The 21,833-nt window shown below is 40.5% G+C and overlaps 4 protein-coding genes across 5 annotated transcripts; 2 read left to right on the top strand and 2 right to left on the bottom strand.

Moving 5' to 3' along the window:
* Nucleotides 877-8,639, bottom strand: LOC8076131 (fatty acyl-CoA reductase 1). The gene is made up of 10 exons (XM_021460306.1): nucleotides 8,491-8,639; nucleotides 8,294-8,397; nucleotides 7,910-8,109; nucleotides 7,130-7,230; nucleotides 5,280-5,484; nucleotides 2,512-2,673; nucleotides 2,226-2,301; nucleotides 1,839-2,111; nucleotides 1,596-1,726; nucleotides 877-1,286 (listed from the first exon to the last, which is right to left on the bottom strand). Exons 1-10 carry the CDS (start codon nucleotides 8,576-8,578, stop codon nucleotides 1,112-1,114), a joined length of 1,515 nt encoding a protein of 504 aa, XP_021315981.1. The 5' UTR covers nucleotides 8,579-8,639; the 3' UTR covers nucleotides 877-1,111.
* On the top strand, nucleotides 12,252-15,300 carry LOC8077200 (proline-rich protein PRCC). Its single transcript, XM_002453336.2, has 2 exons — nucleotides 12,252-13,597; nucleotides 14,994-15,300. The coding sequence occupies exons 1-2, from the start codon at nucleotides 12,407-12,409 to the stop codon at nucleotides 15,153-15,155; spliced, it is 1,353 nt and encodes a 450-aa protein (XP_002453381.1). The 5' UTR covers nucleotides 12,252-12,406; the 3' UTR covers nucleotides 15,156-15,300.
* Nucleotides 16,192-18,175, bottom strand: LOC8076130. The gene is made up of 2 exons (XM_002451596.2): nucleotides 17,734-18,175; nucleotides 16,192-16,465 (listed from the first exon to the last, which is right to left on the bottom strand). The coding sequence occupies exon 1, from the start codon at nucleotides 18,042-18,044 to the stop codon at nucleotides 17,769-17,771; it is 276 nt and encodes a 91-aa protein (XP_002451641.1). The 5' UTR covers nucleotides 18,045-18,175; the 3' UTR covers nucleotides 16,192-16,465; nucleotides 17,734-17,768.
* Nucleotides 18,513-21,825, top strand: LOC8077199 (putative clathrin assembly protein At5g57200). 2 transcript variants are annotated; one of them, XM_002453335.2, is made up of 15 exons: nucleotides 18,513-18,631; nucleotides 18,728-18,797; nucleotides 18,893-18,990; nucleotides 19,077-19,215; nucleotides 19,310-19,437; nucleotides 19,543-19,635; nucleotides 19,734-19,784; nucleotides 19,890-19,955; nucleotides 20,045-20,110; nucleotides 20,222-20,302; nucleotides 20,407-20,478; nucleotides 20,556-20,714; nucleotides 20,813-20,891; nucleotides 21,031-21,146; nucleotides 21,260-21,825. In XM_002453335.2, exons 1-15 carry the CDS (start codon nucleotides 18,551-18,553, stop codon nucleotides 21,671-21,673), a joined length of 1,713 nt encoding a protein of 570 aa, XP_002453380.1. In that variant the 5' UTR covers nucleotides 18,513-18,550; the 3' UTR covers nucleotides 21,674-21,825. The 2 variants fall into 2 exon arrangements, with proteins under 2 accessions (XP_002453380.1, XP_021316029.1); XM_021460354.1 differs by having other exon boundaries at nucleotides 20,553-20,714.

Below are 21,833 nucleotides of genomic sequence, written 5' to 3'. Positions count from 1 at the left end.
CATTTGTGTGGCCCGTTAGTGTGCATCCTCAGCCCACGTTGCATATTTGGCCTCATTTCTTTATTTTTTTTGAAGTAGTTTTTTCACAAGAATAAATAAAAGCATATATAAATATATATACTCTTTTGTCGTCGATTGGGTTGGTGGTATTTAGGGGATGTTTGGACTATTTTACTCCGCATTTTTTTTTTTGTTAAACAAGTTCAGCTCGTACTCGGTTCAAAGAAAAAAAGTTGAGTTATGAGTTGTCCCCATAAACTTTTTTTAGAGCAGTTTAACAGTGGAGTCTATGGAGTAGAAATCTCAAACACACAATAATTCCCTCCAATTAGAGTCACGGCAGAAAGTACGGAAGGTCCTTTTGCATAGAACAGCAACTCGATACCGCTGGTATAGCCGTATATAAGTAGTGGCAACACTGGAGAAGATAGTTGTAGAATAAACAAATATATTACTTTTCAAATGGAGTTAATGAAGACAAATTTTATAGAAATCAATGAATTCTAGAAATTCTTAATTAATGACTTTTTTCTTTTGAGATTGATTAGGAGCTTAGATATATATTATATAAGTTCTTAAGTCTTGAAATTCAAATTTACAAATATTTGAAATGACCTTGCATCAAGGCGCACCGTTGTTTCAAATGTTGCCGCACACTGTATCAAAATTGTAGTATCCGATGAGATTCGAAACTTCATAGTTAATTTTTTTTGACATTATTCAAAAGCTAAAACATTCAATTATAATATGTGTCTTGTATGGTTTTTCAAACTATTCCATGTGTGCCACTAGCAACGAACGGTGTCAGTGAAGAAGTTAACAAGGTTTTTAAGTGTGTTAACTAGACCGAGGGTTGTGGATTGGTACGGCGATAGTAAAGCTGGTTGCACGATTTATTATAGCTGTTGAGATGTAGATATTACAATTATATCCATAGTAATATATATCAATTCGGCGGCCGAAGTGATGCGGCTCGATCGACATGCAGCTTTATTCATCTATAACTAAAGGATTCAAATACATATATATAATAGCCGGTAACAACACTAGTATAGTGTAATTTATGTAGCAAAGGATCTCCGATCCATCAGAAAAGATCTATCAATGCATTTCATGCTCTACCTTGTTTCTTCATGTCTGCAGCCACCTTGAGAACAGCCGGTATGTGGGTGTTGAATAAATAAAGCCTCCAGTCGACGCAGCTGGAATCAAAGTTAAATATGTATCCATCACCATGCCTTGCGCCTGTTGTCCCCCACAACGTTCTCAGGTTTGTGTCATCAAAGCTTCACACAGAGATTCAATATAAGAGAAAACGCTCAATCAGCATCACACAGTAGATCGATTATATTGAAACTTTTTTTTTATGTTAACTTGCAACAAGTAAGTTTTAGCTTTTGAAACCTGGTATATTAATATTGCAATGCAGTCACTATTATATAAGGTGATATCGACTCATATTAAGGACTGAAACGTCATCTTGACTTAATCATCATCTCATATTCAAATGTAAGCAGAATGAACTTCAAGGACCTTGCTTGTCTATTTGAGGGTGAAATTGATAATAGGAGTTAGCTTTGAATAATAAAGCTCACCAGCCCTTAAAGAAGATATATGGGGCATAAAATTTCGCCGTAGACATCAAGTAATTCAAGCTTCGGTTGAGTTTACTGTGGTACTCTGTGAGGCGCCCGCGAAGTAACAAATAGTTCACTGCATAAAGCACCTATTCATGACAAGATGTTTTCAAGTGATCACTACGTCATGTCGATGAAAAATATTTTGTTATCAGGGAATTTTTAATGCTACATATAGAATGAATAAAGAGAAATGTGTACCTGCAATCGTGTTTTATAAGCTAGAACCACATATGTATAGAAATATGCATATCTACTAAACAATATAGGCCTTTTATGTTGAATAATGGTCCTTTTGTCATCCCTCACACGAGGATTGATCAAACAATATGCATATATTGATTCCCCTAGAAGATTGCATGATAGAGGATTTTGGAGTGCCGAGGTCACATGGTAAACTACTTGAGCTCCCACATCATTGTAGTGAGTTGCCATCGCTACCATCATAGCATTCACCACCATGTCTCCCGGAATCTATCAAATTTAAGCATGCATTTCCATGTAGAGAATTTAGTTTACATACTATTTCAATATGGTTGTTTTTCTTAATTATCCTATTATTGAACTATATAGCATATGATCACTAACCGAATCAAGTACTGAACCAGTAATGAAACATGGAAGCCTTTGCTCGTAGGAAGCAACAATAAGGGCATCCATTGTCCTGCAACCAAAATATTATGATAAGGTAATTAATCAATATATTCTGCCCATGCTAATTATTTTTTTCAAATAAGGTAATATCTATTATTTTACCTTTGCAAAGTAGCAATATTAAATAATCCTTTTTTCAGAGCAACTTTAGTGACGATTATTTATGATAAAAGGCATGTGCAAAAGATATATATGTACATGACCTAAATCTAAGACACACCTGATTCCTTCTATCCATCCGGGAAATGGATCTTCGAAAGTGCTTATTACCATGCTTGGTCGTACTATGACAACAGGGAGGTCTCCTCTCATGGCGCCAAGCAACATTTCCCCCATAGCTTTAGTGAATGCATAGGTGTTAGGCCACCCAAAATACTTAGCCCTTCAATTTTAAGGCATTTTTATTAGTACATCACTTTCTACATCTTATACGCATATTCAAACCTAGGAGGACCATTACTAAAAAATATAGTTAAGTGGACCTAGAAAAATTATACCAGAATGTGATGAATCTTAATATTACTAATTCTCACGAGATGCGTTACGAAAAATGATAAATTGTACAAACTCTCACAATAGTTAGAAACATATGTTGGTCCTTAATATGGAAGATGATTCTAATTATCATTACCAATAATAGCCATTAGATGTATTCTATTTTCTAAAAACTTTGCCCACCCATACCATTATGGAAGATATTTAAAACATCCCCTAAACTTGCATTTAAATTACCCACCTTTTCCATTATTAAAGAAAATACAAGAGAAATTTAAATTTGCAACTAGATAACCCACATATGCTATTATAAATATAATATAAAGTAATCTATAAATTTACATTTTAATCAACCATACATGTCATTATGATAGACAATATAAATTAACCCCATTAATTTGTATCTAAATTTCCCATCACTACCATTATAAAATAATAAATTCATTTAAATATCATATTTTATTAACAAAAATAATTGAATAACCATAAGTATGTTATGTATGTTTCTAAATTATATATTTATACCACCCTTAAATTAAAATAAGCATAAATTTGTAATTCTATTAACAAACCGCATTGTAAACTATATTAATACTCCTTGGTAATACATTTTAATTATAAGTTGTTACTTTAGATGAAATTACACATTTTGATTGAAACATTACATATCAATGATAGTAATTTAGTTTTCTGTAAAGTTTTTGTAAATAATAGTGCTACAAATACAATTACTAAACAGAGCAAATTCAACATTTTGACAATCGTGGTGTCGGTTGAAGCGGTGACTGTTTATGCCATATCGGTAACTAATTATATAATCTAGGACATAGAATCAATATGTTAACAAAATATAGATGGAAAATTTTAAATAAATGATAAGGGAGTTTCAACTTAACATGTGGATTAAAATGCAATAAGTAACAAGATCAACAGTAGCCAAAGCATAGATTCATAATGTCACATCAAGGGACACAGTAAGAGCTTGTATAGTTTAATCTCAAATAAATACTTATTGAGGAACTATATGCAATGAATGACAACAACACATATCTTAATATAACTAATTATATGCCCTCAATAAAGTCTCTACATTAATCCTCACGAATAGTTACCATTGAATAAATCCTTAAAGTTTTCATAATAATTATAAGATACTACTCACTAGCTCAGTCAACCGTAACCATCATAGAGAATAATAACCACTGGCTATACTATGTTTTTTTAAAAAGTAACCGCTTCTACCATTATGATAACATAAATAACTCCTAATCTACATCTAAATTACCAACCTCTGTTGTTAAATTACCAAACTCTGCTGTTACGGAAGATATTTTCTAAATTTTCTTTTAAATTACTCTCCCATACTATTATAAAATATAACATAGAATAGTTTGGATATAAATCACTCATGTCTATGTTAGGAAAACATAAACTAAAATATCCATCAAATCTACATCTAAATCACCTATAGAAACTATATGGCAAAGGATTACATGGCCATAAAGTATACTATATATTCCCTCCGTTCAAGAATATAGTGCATTATGACTATTAAAATTTGTACTGAAATATAAAGCATTCTATATGGTGTCCATGCTCAGTCTGAATAAAGATTGTTAAAACAAAAACCATAAAGTAAGGATAAACTTTTTAACTGAGTTTAATCTATGGATACATACATCATTTGAGTTTTCCCTTAAGCTATCTTTTTTTTGAAATATATTGTATTACACGGGTATATTTCAAAATGACCCAATCTGATCACTATTAAATTCAAAGCAAATGTAAATGTTATTTTTCATGCATACATCAGTGATGTAGATATGTTCCTTAACAAACCGCATACCAATAACACTAGCAATTCATTTAAAATTATATTAAAACTCTTTATCATAAAGTTTGTACTTATTATATTATATAATTTAATATATTTTGGGTAAACATTATGACATATCAATACTTGTAGTTTAAACACACCTTTTTTATGACATAGTAAACTTGGTGTAGTTGAATATCTTGAGTGATGTGCCGAAGACTTAAACAACTTTTTATGCCATTGTAGTCACTAAGAGTGAAGTGTAGAATCTAAAATTCATTTTTAAGAAAGTATAAAATAAATTTTTTGAATGAAAGATGCAATAAACACTAGTTTAAGCTTAATGCATCCACAAAAATTGAAATAACTAATAAGATATCAAAAGTTGAAAACCAAAATATGGGTCAAAAATATGGATATGTTATGTCATAAAAACAAAACAATAAGAGCTAATATGAACTAAACTAAGCTTTCCATAAAATATATATTAAAAACCTACGGAGGCGCAAGTTTACTACAACCATATTGGTATTTGTTAGGCAAAGAAAAAAGTAATGGCAATCAATTTTAGTTACTTGTGCATGCTAAATTTATTAACGGATTGTTAGGCAAAGAAAAAGATTAATGTGCTAATTCTACTAATTGACATGATTATTGATAGGCAGATTTGTGCAGACCTCTTGAAGCCAAGTTCCTTCATGGCTACCTTTTCTAACTTTTGTGAGCTATCAGCACCAGAGTGGTCCTTCATAAACTTTGCTCTGAACTCGTTGGCTAACTTGAGCTCTGCTTCAATATCCAAGTGGCGACCCTTCTTTAGCGGTTGACCCAACTCGAGTGGTTTCTCCAATAGTTGGCCTTTTTGCAAACGGACTACATAAGCTGTATGTTCAAAAACCTATGTAAGAACCCTACTTGAAATATACTATTTTCTTTGTTCGAAAGACTATATGCTTTGTTGAGCACATTAGTAAATGAAGTAAAATGACTTAGATACCGCTTACAACTATTGATGGGCAGTATATTGAACAGTGCTATATATTATTAATATAGTGCTACAGTTTCTTCTTTTATGGGACATAATTTGAATACTATAAATTCTTATTTGCAGGATAAAGGGAGTAGTTCAAATAATTGTTGTACACCAACTGGGTTGTAACTTGCACTCAATTTTCACGTTTATGAATTATTTTTGTATGGTCTTCGATGCATATCTTTGATCATTAATATCTTCTTGAATTTATTCATAGAATCATTCAAAATTTTAGGACCTATTTGGTAGGGCTTTTTTCCAAACTTCACAAAGCTGGTTTTCTAGCTTTTCCTGCCAAAGAGGTGTAAATGAAATAGCTTCTCCCTAAAAGTTGTTTTTAACTCCTTTCACAGCACAAGAACCTAGGTGAAGCTGAAAGTACTAGCTTCTCCCTGCTTTGTATCTTCCCTAAAAGTTGTTTTACCAAATGCTTTTCGAAAACAACTTTAGCTTTATTGGTGAAGCTGCTTTATGGAACTGAAGCTAAAAGAAGTGATTCACTAGTGAAGCTAAGTTGTACCAAATAGACCCTTCATATTTTATATATTTTATAAGTGACCATCTGGGTCCTCAATCTATTATGAATTCTCACCTAGATCCTCCAACTAGAAAAGTGAATATTTAGGTCCCTTGAGTAATTCTATGCTTGAGTAGAGGTCCAAATTCTACAACATCATCTCTATATGACTATAGTGCTTGTGCCAACACGGATGAGGCTAGGTATAAAACTTATAGGAAAAAATCTTCCCTTCTCCTCCTTGTTCACTCCCTTCTCTGTCTCCTGTTAGTCCCACACCCACCTTGTGGTTGTGCTTGTGTCCTCGCTTGCACTGCACCCGCTAGCCTTGTGGCTACGCCTGCGTAGTTGGACTCTGAAGGCACACGATAGGAATCCGTGGAACGGATAAAGAGAGGTGGACTGAAAGAGAGAGAGAGAGAGAGAGAGAGAGAGAGAGAGAGAGAGAGAGAGAGAGAGAGAGAGAGAGAGAGAGGACTGCAAGGGGAGAGAGATGCAGAGGGAGGGTTATTTTTGCAACTTTAACTGGTATGGCCTCATAGGTAGTTGGTAATGGCTTGGTGGGTTTTGGACCCTTAGCTGAGCATAGTAGTAGAGTAAGGACCTAGATGATCACTTTTTTATTTCACGTATCAAGTGAAATTAGTAGTAGACTGAGGATCTAGATGATCACTTTTTAAGTTTAAGGATTCAACTGAGAATCCATAAAAAGATTAAGGATCTAATATGCATTTTACTCTTTGAATATTATTAGATATTTTAAAAGCAACAATATTATATTTTATAGTTGAGGAGGTTATGTAGGTGATCCTTGTTTAAGTTATATGTAGCCACCAATATATAGTCGAGGGGTTAAGTGAAGATTTTCCTATAATTTAAGTTTTGACCAAACTTTATCGTAAACGCAGCATGTATTTTGATAGGACCAAGCACTGGTATATATATATAGGTATGACGAACATACGCGTGAGACTTACCAGTAGAAATATGAAGGAGCAATTTGAGGTGAGAACATTGTCTTGCAAATTGACATATATGCGCGGTTCCGAAGGTATTCGACGCCAAAGCAACATCATACCTACAGAAGTACGCAACAAGCATTATACATGGCGTAGTTAAAACTTGATTAGCTAGTTTACGTATTTCCATCCCAAAACACGCGCATGCATGCATGCAGGTTATCGATCGAATATCTTGTCCCATTTGGCACTGCCATTCTCTCCGGCACGAATGTAATTTTTGTTTTTTTCAAAAGTCAAACAGTTTAAACTTTGACTAAATTTTGTAGAAAAACTATTATCATTCATGACATAAAATATATGTACTGTTAGAATAGTTGTAGAATATATTTTCATAATGAATTTTGTTTTGAGACACCAATGTTAATATTATTTACTATAAAGTCGGTCAAACTTGAGTTATTTTGACTGCCACGGATCCTATAATTGCATTCTTTCATAGATGGAGAGAGTATTTCACTAGGGATTTTTTGGCTTATTTAGCTCCACAGGGTAGCTTTATCATTGCAGCTAAAAGTGGAGATCCTTATAACATGAATCCTCACACAGGACCCGTTGAACGAGTGGGAGCAAGAGAAGCTATTATTTTCAGCTCTATCTCTCATCCATTCACTGTGAGAGTATGTTTCAAAGAGCTCCTCAGTTGGAATTGTTTGGCACGAAATAGATCAATCATCTCTTAGAGCTGGTGGTAGAGTTGTGCCAAACAGGATCTTTAATTTGCACGCGCTCACGCACCTCTCATAAAAATTGGTGGTTGCAGCTCCATGGACGATAATGTCGATCTCCTCGAATAATTGTTGAGCTCGGGTGTTTTCAAGTCCAAGATTCTGATGCGCAACATCTCCGGCTAGAGAGGATATCTTCTCTTGGATGAAAGAGTGGAAATCAGCTCCATGTTTTGCCCGCAGGACATTGAAGAGCTCTTTGCCTAGAATCTTTTAGTTTAATTTGACAAAAGAAGAGGCATACATGCATTAAGATAATCGGCCATCATGTATGCATATAAACTATATAAAACATTTTGTCTTTTCTACATATATAGTTTTTGTTATACAGTTAGATATACATCATATCTATATAATAAAGAGAGTATATAAATGTACAGCATATATATGGAACCTCATGGAGCACGCGCTGCCGGGCGGCCGCGTTGTCCGGCGCTCGCACCAGCAGATAGAGCTTCTTAACGTCCGGCTGAACTCGCAGGATCTTCTCCACTACCACTGCATGCATATGCATATGCAAATGCAATACTTTTGTTAATTATTTACTCTGCAAGACAAGACATGAAGAAATTAAACATGAGCATGCTGTACATTTTGCTAGGAAGCCAGTAGAGCCGGTGACGAGGATGGTCCTGTCCTTAAAGCACCCTGCAACTTTAGTAGCGTCCATGGCTGCCATGGCTATCGATTATTATTTCTATCGATCTATGCGCGCGGCTGCGTGAGAGCTCTTGCCGTGTATGTCTTGTGCAGTAGTTGTGCTTTGCCGTGTGCTACTTATATATAGCTGCCGATCTTTGTCACCCATCAAAGCACAACAGGAAGAGGCGAAGAAAGAGGTTATACAACACGTGCAGGTCAAATTTTCTTAACTTTAAATAGTTTTATATAAAATATCTATTTTATATCTTTAAATAAGTTTATTGTAGAAGTATATTCAATGATCTATCTAATAAAAATATTTATATATTATAAATATTAATATTTTTTTATATATAATTAGTTAAGGTTAAAAAAACTTGACTCTCAAGAATGTCTTCTATTTTGTGAGAGAGGAGTGCACCTTGCGTTCGCTGAACTCTGCATGTGAACAATGCATGCTCTGCTTGTCACCCATAAGATTTGACGAGGTTTTATTGACCCGCACCGCAATCAAGTAGGTGGGTACAAGTCATTTTCTCTTTTTTTTTCCCCATTTGTGAAAGAAAGCGAGAATCATTTTGGGTGTTCTTGTCCCGCATTCAAGGAGTTGGGTACAACCGTACAAGCCATTTTCTTGTTTCCACACATCTGAAAGAAGCGGCCATCGTTTTGCCATGCTTGAGAGTGAGACGTACGCATCTTTTTGGATAGAGGTCAACTAGTCGACAACGAGATGTTTTGGCTAGGAGAGAGATATGGAGTAGATAGAACGACATGAATGGGATCAAGGGGTAACCGTTTTGTTCATCTATACTATAGCATAATATAAGCTTCTGATATTATTATCCCATAGTTTTGATATCAGCAGTGTCCGTCTGGAGACTTTTTTTTGGAGTTTATCAGTCGAGTTTATCAATCATTTAGCAGTGTTTTTCTCTCACAGTAAATCAACCAACAGTACTTTCCGTTATAGCTTATCAGCCAAACACGAAGATAGGCGAGCTGAGTGATCTTCTATAGACAAGTCATTCTGCAGAAGACGGCGGCGGAGACGACCTCCCAGACACAGCACCTCTAGCCGACGGTCCGTTTTCCGACTTTGCCCAATTAATGCTGCGGAGATAGCCAACAATCATTAGGGCAGTCCCAATGAAAGAAACCATAGCAGTTTCTATAACATAGGTTATCGTACCAAGAAACTACATCTTCACAATGCAAGATTTTCTACCAAGGTTTAGACAATAATTTACCCAATCAATCACCGTATTCCTACCTTATGTCTCTGGATCCTCTACGCGTTTGACTATTCTTACTTTTCACTCTCGTGTTGTATTGCCTGTGTCTGGCCAGTCTTGTTGCCAGCTTCTCCCGTCATCTATCGCCAGGACCCCCTTGCCTGGCCCTCATCTCCAGCTCCTCTACCGTGGGCGACGAGGCACATCGAGCCTGGACTTGTCTCGCCTGGCCCTCGAGCGGCGACGACCTTTCTGCGTCCAGCGTGCAACAAGTTAACGGTGTCGGCGTCAAGGTGCTGGTGGATGGCCATGGCCAGCTCCTTGCTGTACAGGACCTCCTCCTACAGGGACGTCAGCTTTGGGCCTATCGCACGCCGACCGCGCGCTCGATCCGCATCCGTTTGCCGCGCGACACCGCGGCCGTGCCCCGCTGCTCCTTGTGGCCGTTTCCTGTACACAACGGCTGCATCCAGCGTCCAGCAGGCTGATGGTGCCGGCGGCGTGAAGGCCGTGGCAGAGGCCCCCGCCGAGGCTGTGCTGGTTCCTGTGATGGTCCATGATCTGCGCCATCTACTCCGCGATCTGCGCCGATCTGCAGCGGGGTGCCGCCATGGCCGTGCCCTCTCCCGGGAGCGGGGTTGCAGCAAGGGTCGCGATGTCGTCGGTGAGCACGACGTCGGAATCGAGGTACACAATGGAGTGCACGCAGGAGGCAGCCTGAGCGTGGACGTAGCGGATCCAGAAGAGGGCTATAGAAATCGGTAGCATCTTTCCTGGTTTCTTCGTACGTTGATTTACGCGTAGACATGGTTTCTTGAAGAGGAAACCGTTTCTCCTTTCTACACCCTCTCTCTATATTAATTTCTCTGCCACATCAGCAAAGTGCTGAGTTGTCAATGTAATTAAGAGGGATAGAAACTATCATTAATTTTCATTGGGATGACTTTTATTTGTGCCTCGCGTAAGACAAACGCTACAGTGAGCATGGCAGTTGGCGTATGAGTATTCGCGTACAATAGCTAGGTTGTTCGTACTACTTCATCCTAAAAGAATGTTTTTTTACTTTCGAACATCGTCTTTGATTGTTCGTCTTATTTAAAAATATTTTATAAATTATATTTAATAATAAAATAAAGTTATAATTTAGATATATTCTTTTAAATAATTAAGACAGATGGTCAAATAAGATGTCTAAAGTCAAAAACAACACTTTTCTAAGACAGATGGAGTACTTCAGTTTGTGCGGAATCTCGAGCAGGTATAGATTTTATTATAACAAAAAATACAAAGTAATCCCGAGGACTAGGGCCTTGTTTAGTTCCAAAAAATTTTAGGAAATCGACACTGTAACACTTTCGTTTGTTTGTAATAAATCATAGACTAACTAGGCTTAAAAGATTTGTCTCGTCAATTCCGACTAAATTGTGCAATTAGTTTTTATTTTCGTTTATATTTAATACTCCATGCATGCGTCTAAATATTCGATGTGACGAGGAATCTGAAAAATTTTACAAAATTTTTTGAAAACTAAATAAGGCCATGTTGAGCGATCGAGCAGAAGACTCAATGTCTTTAACGAGATTCAAAATGATTAAGGGGCCGTTTGGGAGCGCTAACTTGAGCTATTTGTTAGCGTCACCAAGGCACAAATTCGTTTCAAGCCAAGGTCTTGTTTACTTCCAAAATTTTTTACAAAATAGGAATAGTAGCACTTTTGTTTGTATTTGATAAATATTGTCTAATTATAGACTAACTAGGCTCAAAAGATTCATCTCATCAATTCCGACCAAACTGTGCAATTAGTTTTTATTTTCATTTATATTTAATACTCCATGCATACGTATAAAGATTCGATGTGACGGGAAATCTGAAAAATTTTACAAAATTTTTGAGAAACTAAACAAGGCCCAAACTAAAGTAGGGTCGGATCTGTTAGTTAGTAGAAGGGCCCAGCAGCTCGTGAAATACGTACACAGCTATGAACCTGTGTTACTACTTGGGGCTACAAGTTAACCTACTGCTCTGTTACCAGAAACTTCAACTTCTAGAATTATTTTAAATTAAATTTTTAAAACTTTGACTGAATTTTTAGAAAAAAAAAATGCTAAAATTTATAGCACTAAATTAATATTATTAAATTTATAGAATATATTTTTATAAAATATCTATTTTATGTTATATATATTAATGTTTTTTTCTATAAAGTTGGTCAATTTATATAAAAAAAAAAGTTAACTGACACAGAGTTGAAGCCTTTAGAGACAGAAGAAGTAATAAATTAGTTAAGATTGGCTAGGTAGTTAGCTAACAGTTAGTTAAAAGACTTATCTAAAAATTAGTCCACCTAAGCACTCCTATTTTGATTTTTTTTGAGCAAAAATACACTAAGCTAATTTGAATCAAATTTTAGCCAACTACTTGTACTCAGCGATTACACTACTATGCCATCCAACAGACCCTATCCAGCCCACGAATCCTCCGGCCTCCGCATCACCCACCCAGCCACCGGTCCACCGCCCACGACTCGCCCTCGTGCCCACGAACCCGAACACGAAATCCCGAACCCGACCCGCCGTCTTCCCCCTTTACCGTCCTTCCCCGGCGACCGAAGCCGCCACCCCGGCCTCGCCATGGACTCTCTCCTTGCCAGCTACGCCTCTTCCGACGACGACGCCGACGAGGCACCGCCTGCTCCTCCTCCTGCCCGTACCCCCGCCCCCGCCGTCTCCTCCGGTGGCGGCGCAGGCGGACTATTCTCCTCGCTCCCGCAGCCCAAGTCCGCGCCGGCCCCGCTCTTCTCCTCCCTCCCGGCGCCCAAATCCACCCCCGCGCCGCTCTTCTCCTCTCTGTCGGCGCCCAAATCCGCCCCTGCACCCGCCCCCGCCCCTACCTTCTCTTCCATCCCGGCGCCCAAGTCTTCCGGAGGAAACCCTAAGCGCGTCGTCCAGTACCGCCCGCAGCCGATCCGGCAGCCCACAGGCGACAGCTCCGACGACGACGAGGACGAAGCCAAGAAGCGCCGCGCCAGCAACAACGAGGCGCGCCTGCCGCCTGTGTCTGCTGGCTCGGGGCCCGTGTCCTCGTTCCTCCCGCCGCCGAAGCACTCGCTCGGGCTCGGCGCCGGTTCTGGTGCCGGAGCCAGGAGGTCGGCAATCGATACGGCTGCGCCGGAGAAGCCAAATCTCGGCGCCGCCGTACCTTCAAGCTCGGTTGCCAACACAGGAGCCCAGGAGAGGCCCGACAGTGGCGTGTCCGATGACGATGATTCGGACAATAGCGGCAGTGAGGACGACATGCCTGCGCCAGAGCTGGAGGAGGAACACCAAGAGCAGCAGAGTTTTAATGCTGCAGCTGGGGAGCACCAGCAAGGCCATGATGCTGGAGCTGGGAGCACTAGTGGATATGAAGCCTATGCGTGGGATCCAAACTACTATGCCCAATACGGTGCGAATTATGGTTGGGATCCTAGTGCCAGTGCAAATTATGCGGATGGAACACAGTATGCCGCATATGCAGGAGGCCAAAGTGGAGGGTATGCTCATTCGCACGGAGGGGAGCATGGCAGCGGATATGAGCATGTTGCGGCAGTGCCATACGGAGTAGATTATACTGGAGGGTATGGTCATGAGGCAGCGGCAACCACGTTACCACCGGTGCAAGAACCAGTACTGCCACCAGAGATGGGTAGGATTGGAGGGAAAAGAGGTAGGAATGATATGCCGGCCCAGATTTTAGAGGTAAATCAAGCAGAGCTGATGAAAAACAGACCAAAGCAGGATAAATCCAAGCTCACAGGGTTGGCCTTCGGTCCTAGTTATCAGGTACAGGTTCATCACTCTTTGGTAACTTCATTCTACTCGAACACCTTTATGCTTTATTAGCTTATTATATGCTTGTGTTTCAGTAGCTTAGTACCAAATCCAGTAGATAGAAGTGGGATGACAAAGCTAGATTATTTGCTCTATTCTCAGATTGCTAAAACACCTGAAACTAAAGCTGCTCCTGTTAGCCGTGAGCCAGTATCATATACTGTGGCGCAGTGCTTAATGTCACAATCACACAATAGTATTTGTGCAGAAGCAATAATGGGTATGATACTGTCATACTAATTCCCAAGCAATGATTCTTGAAAAATAGGCACACTTATGCTACACTTCTTATTTTTATTGTAATTTTGATATCTCATGAAGCAAGTAAAATACTTGACTACCAAAAATCTATGTTTGGCTGTCAAGTCATATTGTCAATAGTTTGGTTGCCAGTTCTTAAGTGGAATAGCCGTAAAATAAAGTTCTTCAGTGGAATAAATGGCTACATTTTGTACTTTAATGAAGTGAAAAATCATTCTTTTTGAACTTTCTTTTAATAAACCGTTTGTCATATGAATAGTTATGCTTGTTAAGCTTGCTTATGGTCATACAGAATTACAGGCAAATGGTGTTTGTATTGTGTCTTTTTTTGGAGAGTGATTTCACACCTTTATGCTTAAGTAAACTTTATTGTCACAAATAAAATGAAAGGGGTGATGCTTTGATGCTACACCCTCGGATTTGCACAAATTTTGGTTTAAGTAGACGGAATCCACCCTTGCTTTGTGGATTATGAATTTATGATACAACTCTCAAGGGGTGTAGGGGTGTAGCATTGATTGATATATGTTATAGTTGTAGGTCTGCCTGCATGTAACGAAGGATATGTTCCAGCTAACAATTTGATACGTTTTCTCTCCTATGGGATTTGGATACATGAAGAAATTGATGATGCACCAAGCCAAAGTAGGTTTAGGCCATACAGTATACTCTTGAAATAAGAACAGGCTAAGAGTTGATTTTTGACTTTCTTTTAATTGGTCAATGGACAGAGATTAGCCTTTGTAAGAAAAAGAATTGGCTTGGTTGCCTGAACAATAAATTCACTTGTAACTGAAGTACCCTAGCTAGAAGGTCAGCATGTATCACCCTATGGTTCCACTGTTTCAGTAATGTTTAGTCAGGAAAATATTGATTCACTCCCAAGTCCTATAGGAACCATGTTTCTGCATATCCAGCATTCCCTAGTACAGCTGTACGCTTGTTTTGCTGAATGACTGTAGGATAGCACAAAAAATTTCTGTTCATCATTGTCCATTCAATACATCCTTTTCCATGAAGAAAATGTACTGTATAAATACAGCATTGTTGTTATGGTCCTTACCCAAGATTTCTACCTTGTGAACAGCCTGCCCCTTCAGCAAAAGGAAAGCCATCCAAGTTGCATAAAAGGAAACACCAGATTGGTTCTCTGTACTTCGACATGCAGTCGAAGGAGATGGAGCTTGCGGAGAGGCGTTCTAAAGGCATTCTTACGAAAGCAGAAACTCAAGCAAAATATGGCTGGTGAGCTTGTAAGAAAAACTCAGGATACCTGTATGGGATCTGTTGAATTGAAATGTGCGGATTTTTGTTGCAAATTTTGTTGTATCTGTTACGGACAAGTAAACCCAATGCAGAACAAATAGTTCAATGATCAATCAATATTGAGTCAAGTATTGTGATGTCGGTATGAATAGTACATACTTAAAAGCGCAGGTAGTGTACTAGTGTGTCACTGTCCATCCCAACGGCAATAGGAAGTGTTAAAAAAGAGAGTAAAATGCACAATTAGTACATAACTTGGCATGTGGGTGCGCTTAGGTCCATTATCTCCCTAGATGTACATATGACTTCAATAACTTGGTGACTGGATGCACAACTGCTCATGAAAGTGACACAGGCAAAAACAAAACGCTCGATGAATGATCAATGACCTATCACTGATTCTATTGGCCACACGTTCAGGAGTACGACATTGCCTATGTAATATACTATGTTATGAAAGCAATGAAATTATCTTCCTGGTCGAATCTGCATGAGTTTTTAGAGCTGCCTGTGAACACAATTGTGGGAAAAATGGAAGCTATACAAGAATGTGCATAGCTTAAATATCTAGCTAAACGTAATGTTGTTGGGTAGCCTGCATCAGTGTACTAATCTCGCCAGAAACTAAATTGAGATCAATGTAGTCCTCATGTACTATGCCACCTCGTCCCCTTGATCTTCCACAACCCTAGGTTCCCATCATCTTGGACCCATTGCTCCAGAGTCCAACATGGCATTTTTTGTCTGTGTCATGACCATGAGCAACTGCGCACCCATAAACCAAGTTATTGAACTCAGATGATGTACCTAATTGCAAGTTTATGTACAATTTGCGTATTTTACTTTAAAAAACAGCAATAGGAAGAGACCAGCGTTGTAAAGAAAACTGCGATAGGAATAGGAAGGGACCACGGGAAAATGGCTGCACGTACAAACCAAAACTTCTATATACATTGGTTTTCAATGAGTGAAGCAAAAGTAATAGCTGAAGAGGCATACAACGACGAATAACACCACGATGGTCCAGCAATGCAGCAAAAATATGACTGGAGTCTGGAGCATAAATTACAAAAGACTTGTACTCAATTACTGAAAACGTTTTTAATCACAATGCATGCGCTTCTTAGTTTGAAGTTGCTTATGACAAGATGCTGAGGAACATAACAATAAGCTGGACAGTTTCTTGCTGTCTGGGTACAAAATAAATGATCAAATTAACATGACTCCAGTAGCTCATCAGCAGAAGAAAATAGAAGCCATCAGCCTGAATGGACCCCAGGAAAGCCACCAGTCCTGAAATAAAGAGAAAGAACAGGTGTCATAATGGTCTTCAATTGGAAGGTAGAACAACCTTTACATCGTTCAGCACCCAAGTGGTCAATTAGTAACATCCTAACAGTACCAGGCACAGAAGATGCACAGAAAAATGGGGCGAAGACATCATCTGCAACACAGCACATACAAGGTCTTGCCAAAACCTGTGCATTTTCACAATACCATAGTCTGGAACATTAACCTCTTTTATGTCCTTTCCTTTTAGATAAGTCCTTTCTAAGGCACATTAACAAACACTTTGAATCCATTTCATTGAAGTCAATGCCATAGTTGCGAAACCATCCCTCCCAGAATGGAACAAAGGTATTCACACATAATAAGCAGCATTTAGCAACCACTTTTAATCCAGTGAACATCCTTCTCAGAATGGACCAAAAAAATTCACATACACAATGGGCATCACCAAGGTTGTATACCCTATAATACAAAGCTCGAGTTCAGAATAATTTGGCTATTTGGTCTATATAACAGATTTATTTTCTCACTTCAAGAGACACAGAACATACAGGTCAATGGTACATTTGTTGGAAGTGAAACAAAATTCTGGAATCAACTTGCAGGAAATACTATCTTCATAACGTTTGTTCAACAAGGCAGTAAACCATTTTGCTATCTATCCATTTCACATATCTCTGGATGTTGACTCAAACTTTTACACTCAACAAGACGAGTAGCACACATTTGAAGTGAATTAAGGAGATAGATCCCTATATTAGGACAAACTAAGCAGGATTTCATTGTTGCACTGTGGTATGGCAGTAACACACAATACAGATAGACAGAATGACAACACTGCAATCGGTAAAAAGATGTCATCGCAAGACAACAGTTAGATGCAATCCATGAACGCCAAATTTAAATTTGTCTGCATTCAACAACTAAATCTTTGCCCCCCTTGCAGGCAGAAGAGGTAACGGATAGCGCTAAATCTGTAGGGAAAGGTGCACTATCCGATTTCACATTTCAATAAGGCGTGCGCAAACACAGGCAAATAATCATCGCTAACACAAATCACCACGGCAATTACTAATCACAACAAACAAATCTATCTATAGCTGGCAGTGCTCCGCACCTAGGCCTACTGCGCGCCGAATGTACAGGGATTGAACTCCTTCATCCCAGATGCAATTAGTCGAGAGCAAGCCGGTCGGAGCGATCCGCGTTGCGCCAGGCAAGACCGGATCGGATCCGATCGGGCAGGGTGAAACAGGGAGCCGCAGACTCACCTCCGGCGCTGCCGGCGAGGGGCGAGGAGGCGGATCTAGTGCTTCCCACCGGTCCTCTCCATCTCCTCGAGGTGGGCGAGGTGGGCGCGCTCCCAGGGCAGATTGACTAGGTAGGAGAAGACCATCCCTCCGAAGCAGACGTGGAAGAGCGGGTCCGGCGAGCTCGTGTCGATGTACTTCTCGATGTAGCGGTCGACGGCCTGGTCGGCGCTCTTCTTGACGTTGTCCCAGGTCAAGCGCGGCTTCAGGTAAGCCGGCACCTCGCGGACCTTCATGCCCCGGATCTCGTTGTACAGGGCACGCAGCGCCATGGCTGATCGATCTCCTCTCGCCTCCGGCTCTCGCTCGCTAGGGTTTGCTCGTCGGCGTGGGTGGGTGGGGCTGGGGAGGAAGGGGAAGGGGAATTTGTTCAGGAAAGGAAATGGAGAGAGGGCGTTGTTGGGCCGAGCCGTGCAGTTGCTGGTGAATGGGCTTCTTTGGGCCATGAGGTGCACGTGAGGCCCACCAGGCAGAGAGAGAGAGAGGGCGGAGGGCGTCTTCGTCCTCCTCCCTCCCGCTCCCGCGCATACCGGTCCGAGAAGATAGAAATGGCGGCAACGCATCTGGCTCTCTTTCTCCCTCTGCTGGAGCACCGCCACCGACCGCAGGCTAAAATTAGCGAGAGAGGTGTGCGGTGGTCAGGCGGGCAGGGTATGGGGGGAAGCAGCGGGGGGTGGCGGCGAGGTGGCATTACCGATTGGAAGAAGGGAGGGAAGAGGAAGAGGCGAGGTGAGGGAGGACGAAGAGGGCGCATTGTGGGTTGGGTGATCACGGCCTGATGGGGTCGTGGCGCAAGGCCTACGGCGCCCTCAAGGACTCCACCACGGTTGGCCTCGCCAAGGTCAACAGCGAATTCAAGGTGAGCTAGCCATGGCGATTGCGATCCCATTTTTTCTGTGGATTCTGAATTCTCACCAACTAAACTGTCTGATGCTATCTGTTTGCCTGAGAAAAGGAATTGGATATTGCAATTGTGAAGGCAACCAACCATGTCGAATGCCCTCCCAAGGAACGGCACGTTAGAAGTGAGTTCTTCCTTACTCTTGTACATTAATCTTCCTATCTTATCCCCCACGCCCCCAATTTTCTGTGGTATTCTGATTTTCGTCTTGCGACGCAGAAATATTGCTGGCAACCTCAGCAAATCGCCCTCGCGCAGACGTCTCGTACTGCATGTATGCATTGTCAAGGAGATTGTCCAAGACAAAGAACTGGATAGTGCGTGCTGTTCCTCTTCGTTCGGTCACCATGTGTGTGTGGAGCTCATGCCTTTAATTAACGCGTATCCGATGTTTGCCTTACAGGTTGCCCTCAAGACATTGATAGTGGTACATAGGCTTCTGAGAGAGGGTGATCCCACATTCAAGGAAGAATTCCTGGCCTACTCAAGCAGGGGGAACATTTTGTATATAGCCAATTTCAAGGATGACTCGAGCCAATCAGGTGAGTTCTTGTACATCCTGCTGGGAATTCCTTTAATGTTCCTTCCCTGTGAATTATGAATGATGAATCAATTCATCCATCCTTAATTTGTCAGCTTGGGATTGTTCCGCATGGGTTCGCACCTATGCATTCTTCCTGGAGGAACGGCTCGAGTGCTTTAGGGTTCTCAAATACGACATCGAAACTGAGCGTCTCGTGAGATATCCCCAGACTTCTAGCAAGGTTCCCTTTTTTGTGTGTCTTCTGAAATTTGCTGCACAGCATTTTGATGATATAGACACTTTGTCTTATGACTGTCTACATGTTTTGTAATCCTGACAAATACAGGCACATAGTAAAACCAGGAACCTACCTAGCCCAGAACTTTTGGAGCAGTTGCCTGCACTGCAGCAGCTGCTTTTCAGGGTTGTAGGCGTCCAGGTCCGACATGCTAAACCTCTACTGCTAAGCTTTCTTAAGTTGTTTAAGCTTGCTGAATGTCTGGTGTTCACTAGTTACATCCTTGTTGTCAATTCCAGCCTGAAGGTGCTGCCTGCTCAAATTACCTTATTCAGTATGCACTAGCCCTGGTAAGCTGCAACTGCAAACATCTTATTTCTTACAAATTATTCCCCTCTTGCAAGGTTTTTTTTTCTGTTCTACTAGGTCTCTTATTCAGCTCTTGAGTTCCTTAGGTTCTGAAGGAGAGCTTTAAGATCTACTGTTCGATTAATGATGGCATCATCAATCTCGTTGATATGGTAAAGTAGCAATTCTACCACATAAATCATGGTTTCTTTGTCGCTGAACCATAATCATATTTTTCTTACTCTGGCTGGTCTTCGTCCAGTTCTTCGATATGCCAAAGTATGAAGCAATCAACGCTCTGGCAATTTACAAACGAGCTGGCCTGCAGGTGTGTCAAATTTTTGTATCCGTGTTTTTGTGATTGAAGGATCTTAGCATGCAAAGCTTACCAAATAATTCTCAGAAGAAAATAGTTTTGATTTGTCAAATTCATTCGCAGGCAGAAAACCTTGCCGAGTTCTATGACTTCTGCAAACAACTTGAGCTTGCCAGGACATTCCAGTTTCCTACTCTCAGGCAGGTTAGTTACTTTGTCTCTACATCTTGCCATCTTGATTTAGAGCTGTTAGGAGGCTTTAAGCTTAAAAGTTGAGTTAATATGCGTTCATCACGACTGTTGTGCAGCCACCTGCATCGTTTCTTGCAACAATGGAAGAGTACATCAGAGAAGCACCCCGACCCTCAATCAAGAGTGAGGTGAGTGCATCTCTTTTTGAGAAACAAGTACTAGATCTGTTCTGTTTTGTAACTCTTGATTGATGCTGCTAAAGCAGGAGAGCGAGGAGCCGAAGCTACTGACCTATGACCAAGAAGCTCCAGAGGAACCCGAAAATCCAGTGGAAGAGGAGAAAGAAGAACCTGAGCAAGAACCAGAACCTCAGCCTGTGCCTGATCCAGAACCCCACCCACAGCAAACAACTGGAGATCTACTAGTATTCTCAATTCTTTTACCTGATTCATTTCTGCTTAGAGAAACTCTGGTGTACGTTTATCTGAATCGCTTTATGTTCTTGGGTTTGCGTGTAAGCAGAACCTGGATGCAGAGGTGAATCCTTCAGTTGCAGAACTCGAAGAAAGCAATGCATTGGCGCTTGCTATTATAGCACCAGGTATCGTATGTCACAATTTTACAAGTACTACTATTGACACAATTGAATACCAAACTATCAAATCTTTTAATCTGCATTGCTGCTATTAAGCGATGAAACGAGAAGGAAATACCATTAGTTTTTCTGGTTTTGCTTGTAGGTGACTGCAAGGCGTCAGTATCTCAAAGTATGTTTGATGTCAACTCGTCTGGGTGGGAGCTGGCACTGGTCACTGCTCCAAGCACCCATACAAGTCAAGCAGTTCAGACCAACTTGGTATGAACATTCCTTGCTCTATAAGCTGCTTTTCAGATATCCACCTTTGGGGGCAAATTCAGAGTAACCCCGAGATAAAATCACTTACAGATAGAATTTCATCTGATCGACAGGCTGGAGGCTTTGACAAGCTGTTACTTGACAGCCTCTACGAAGACGGGGCAAGGAGGCAGCAGATCGCCAGTGTGACCTACACAGGTAGCCTAGGAGCAGCCAACCCTTTCAGCGTCAATGGCAACGATCCGTTCGCCATGTCCAGCAGCTTCGCACCACCGGCTAATGTGCAGTTGGCACTGATGACTCAAAACCAACAGCAGTACTACCAGGCGCAGCAGTATTTCCAGCCACAGCAGCAGTATTTTCAGCAGCATCAACAGACGTCGGCAATGCCAACACAAAACATGTACCACCACCAGTATCAGTACTCTGTGCCTCCATCTGGAGCTCCAAACCCGTTTGGTGATCCTTTCAGTGACCTTGCCCCAATGGGTGCTCCTGGAAAACAGAGCAACTCAGTTTTTCTCTGAACTGGTTGTCACTTCTGATCATTCAATTGAGTAGAGCAGCAAACCTGTACAGCACGAGTTTCTTGGCTGAGTGGAGGTGTTGTATATTAACTTTCTTTTGCAATATCCAAATCTTGAAATATAACATGAATTAGTACCAGTTCTATGCTGAATAGTTTTT

The sequence above is a fragment of the Sorghum bicolor genome, chromosome 4 (assembly GCF_000003195.3).
Source record: "Sorghum bicolor cultivar BTx623 chromosome 4, Sorghum_bicolor_NCBIv3, whole genome shotgun sequence".
NCBI lineage: Eukaryota > Viridiplantae > Streptophyta > Magnoliopsida > Poales > Poaceae > Sorghum > Sorghum bicolor.
The sequence above is the reverse complement of the archived record's forward strand: the minus strand, read 5'-3'. Positions and strand labels throughout refer to the sequence as shown.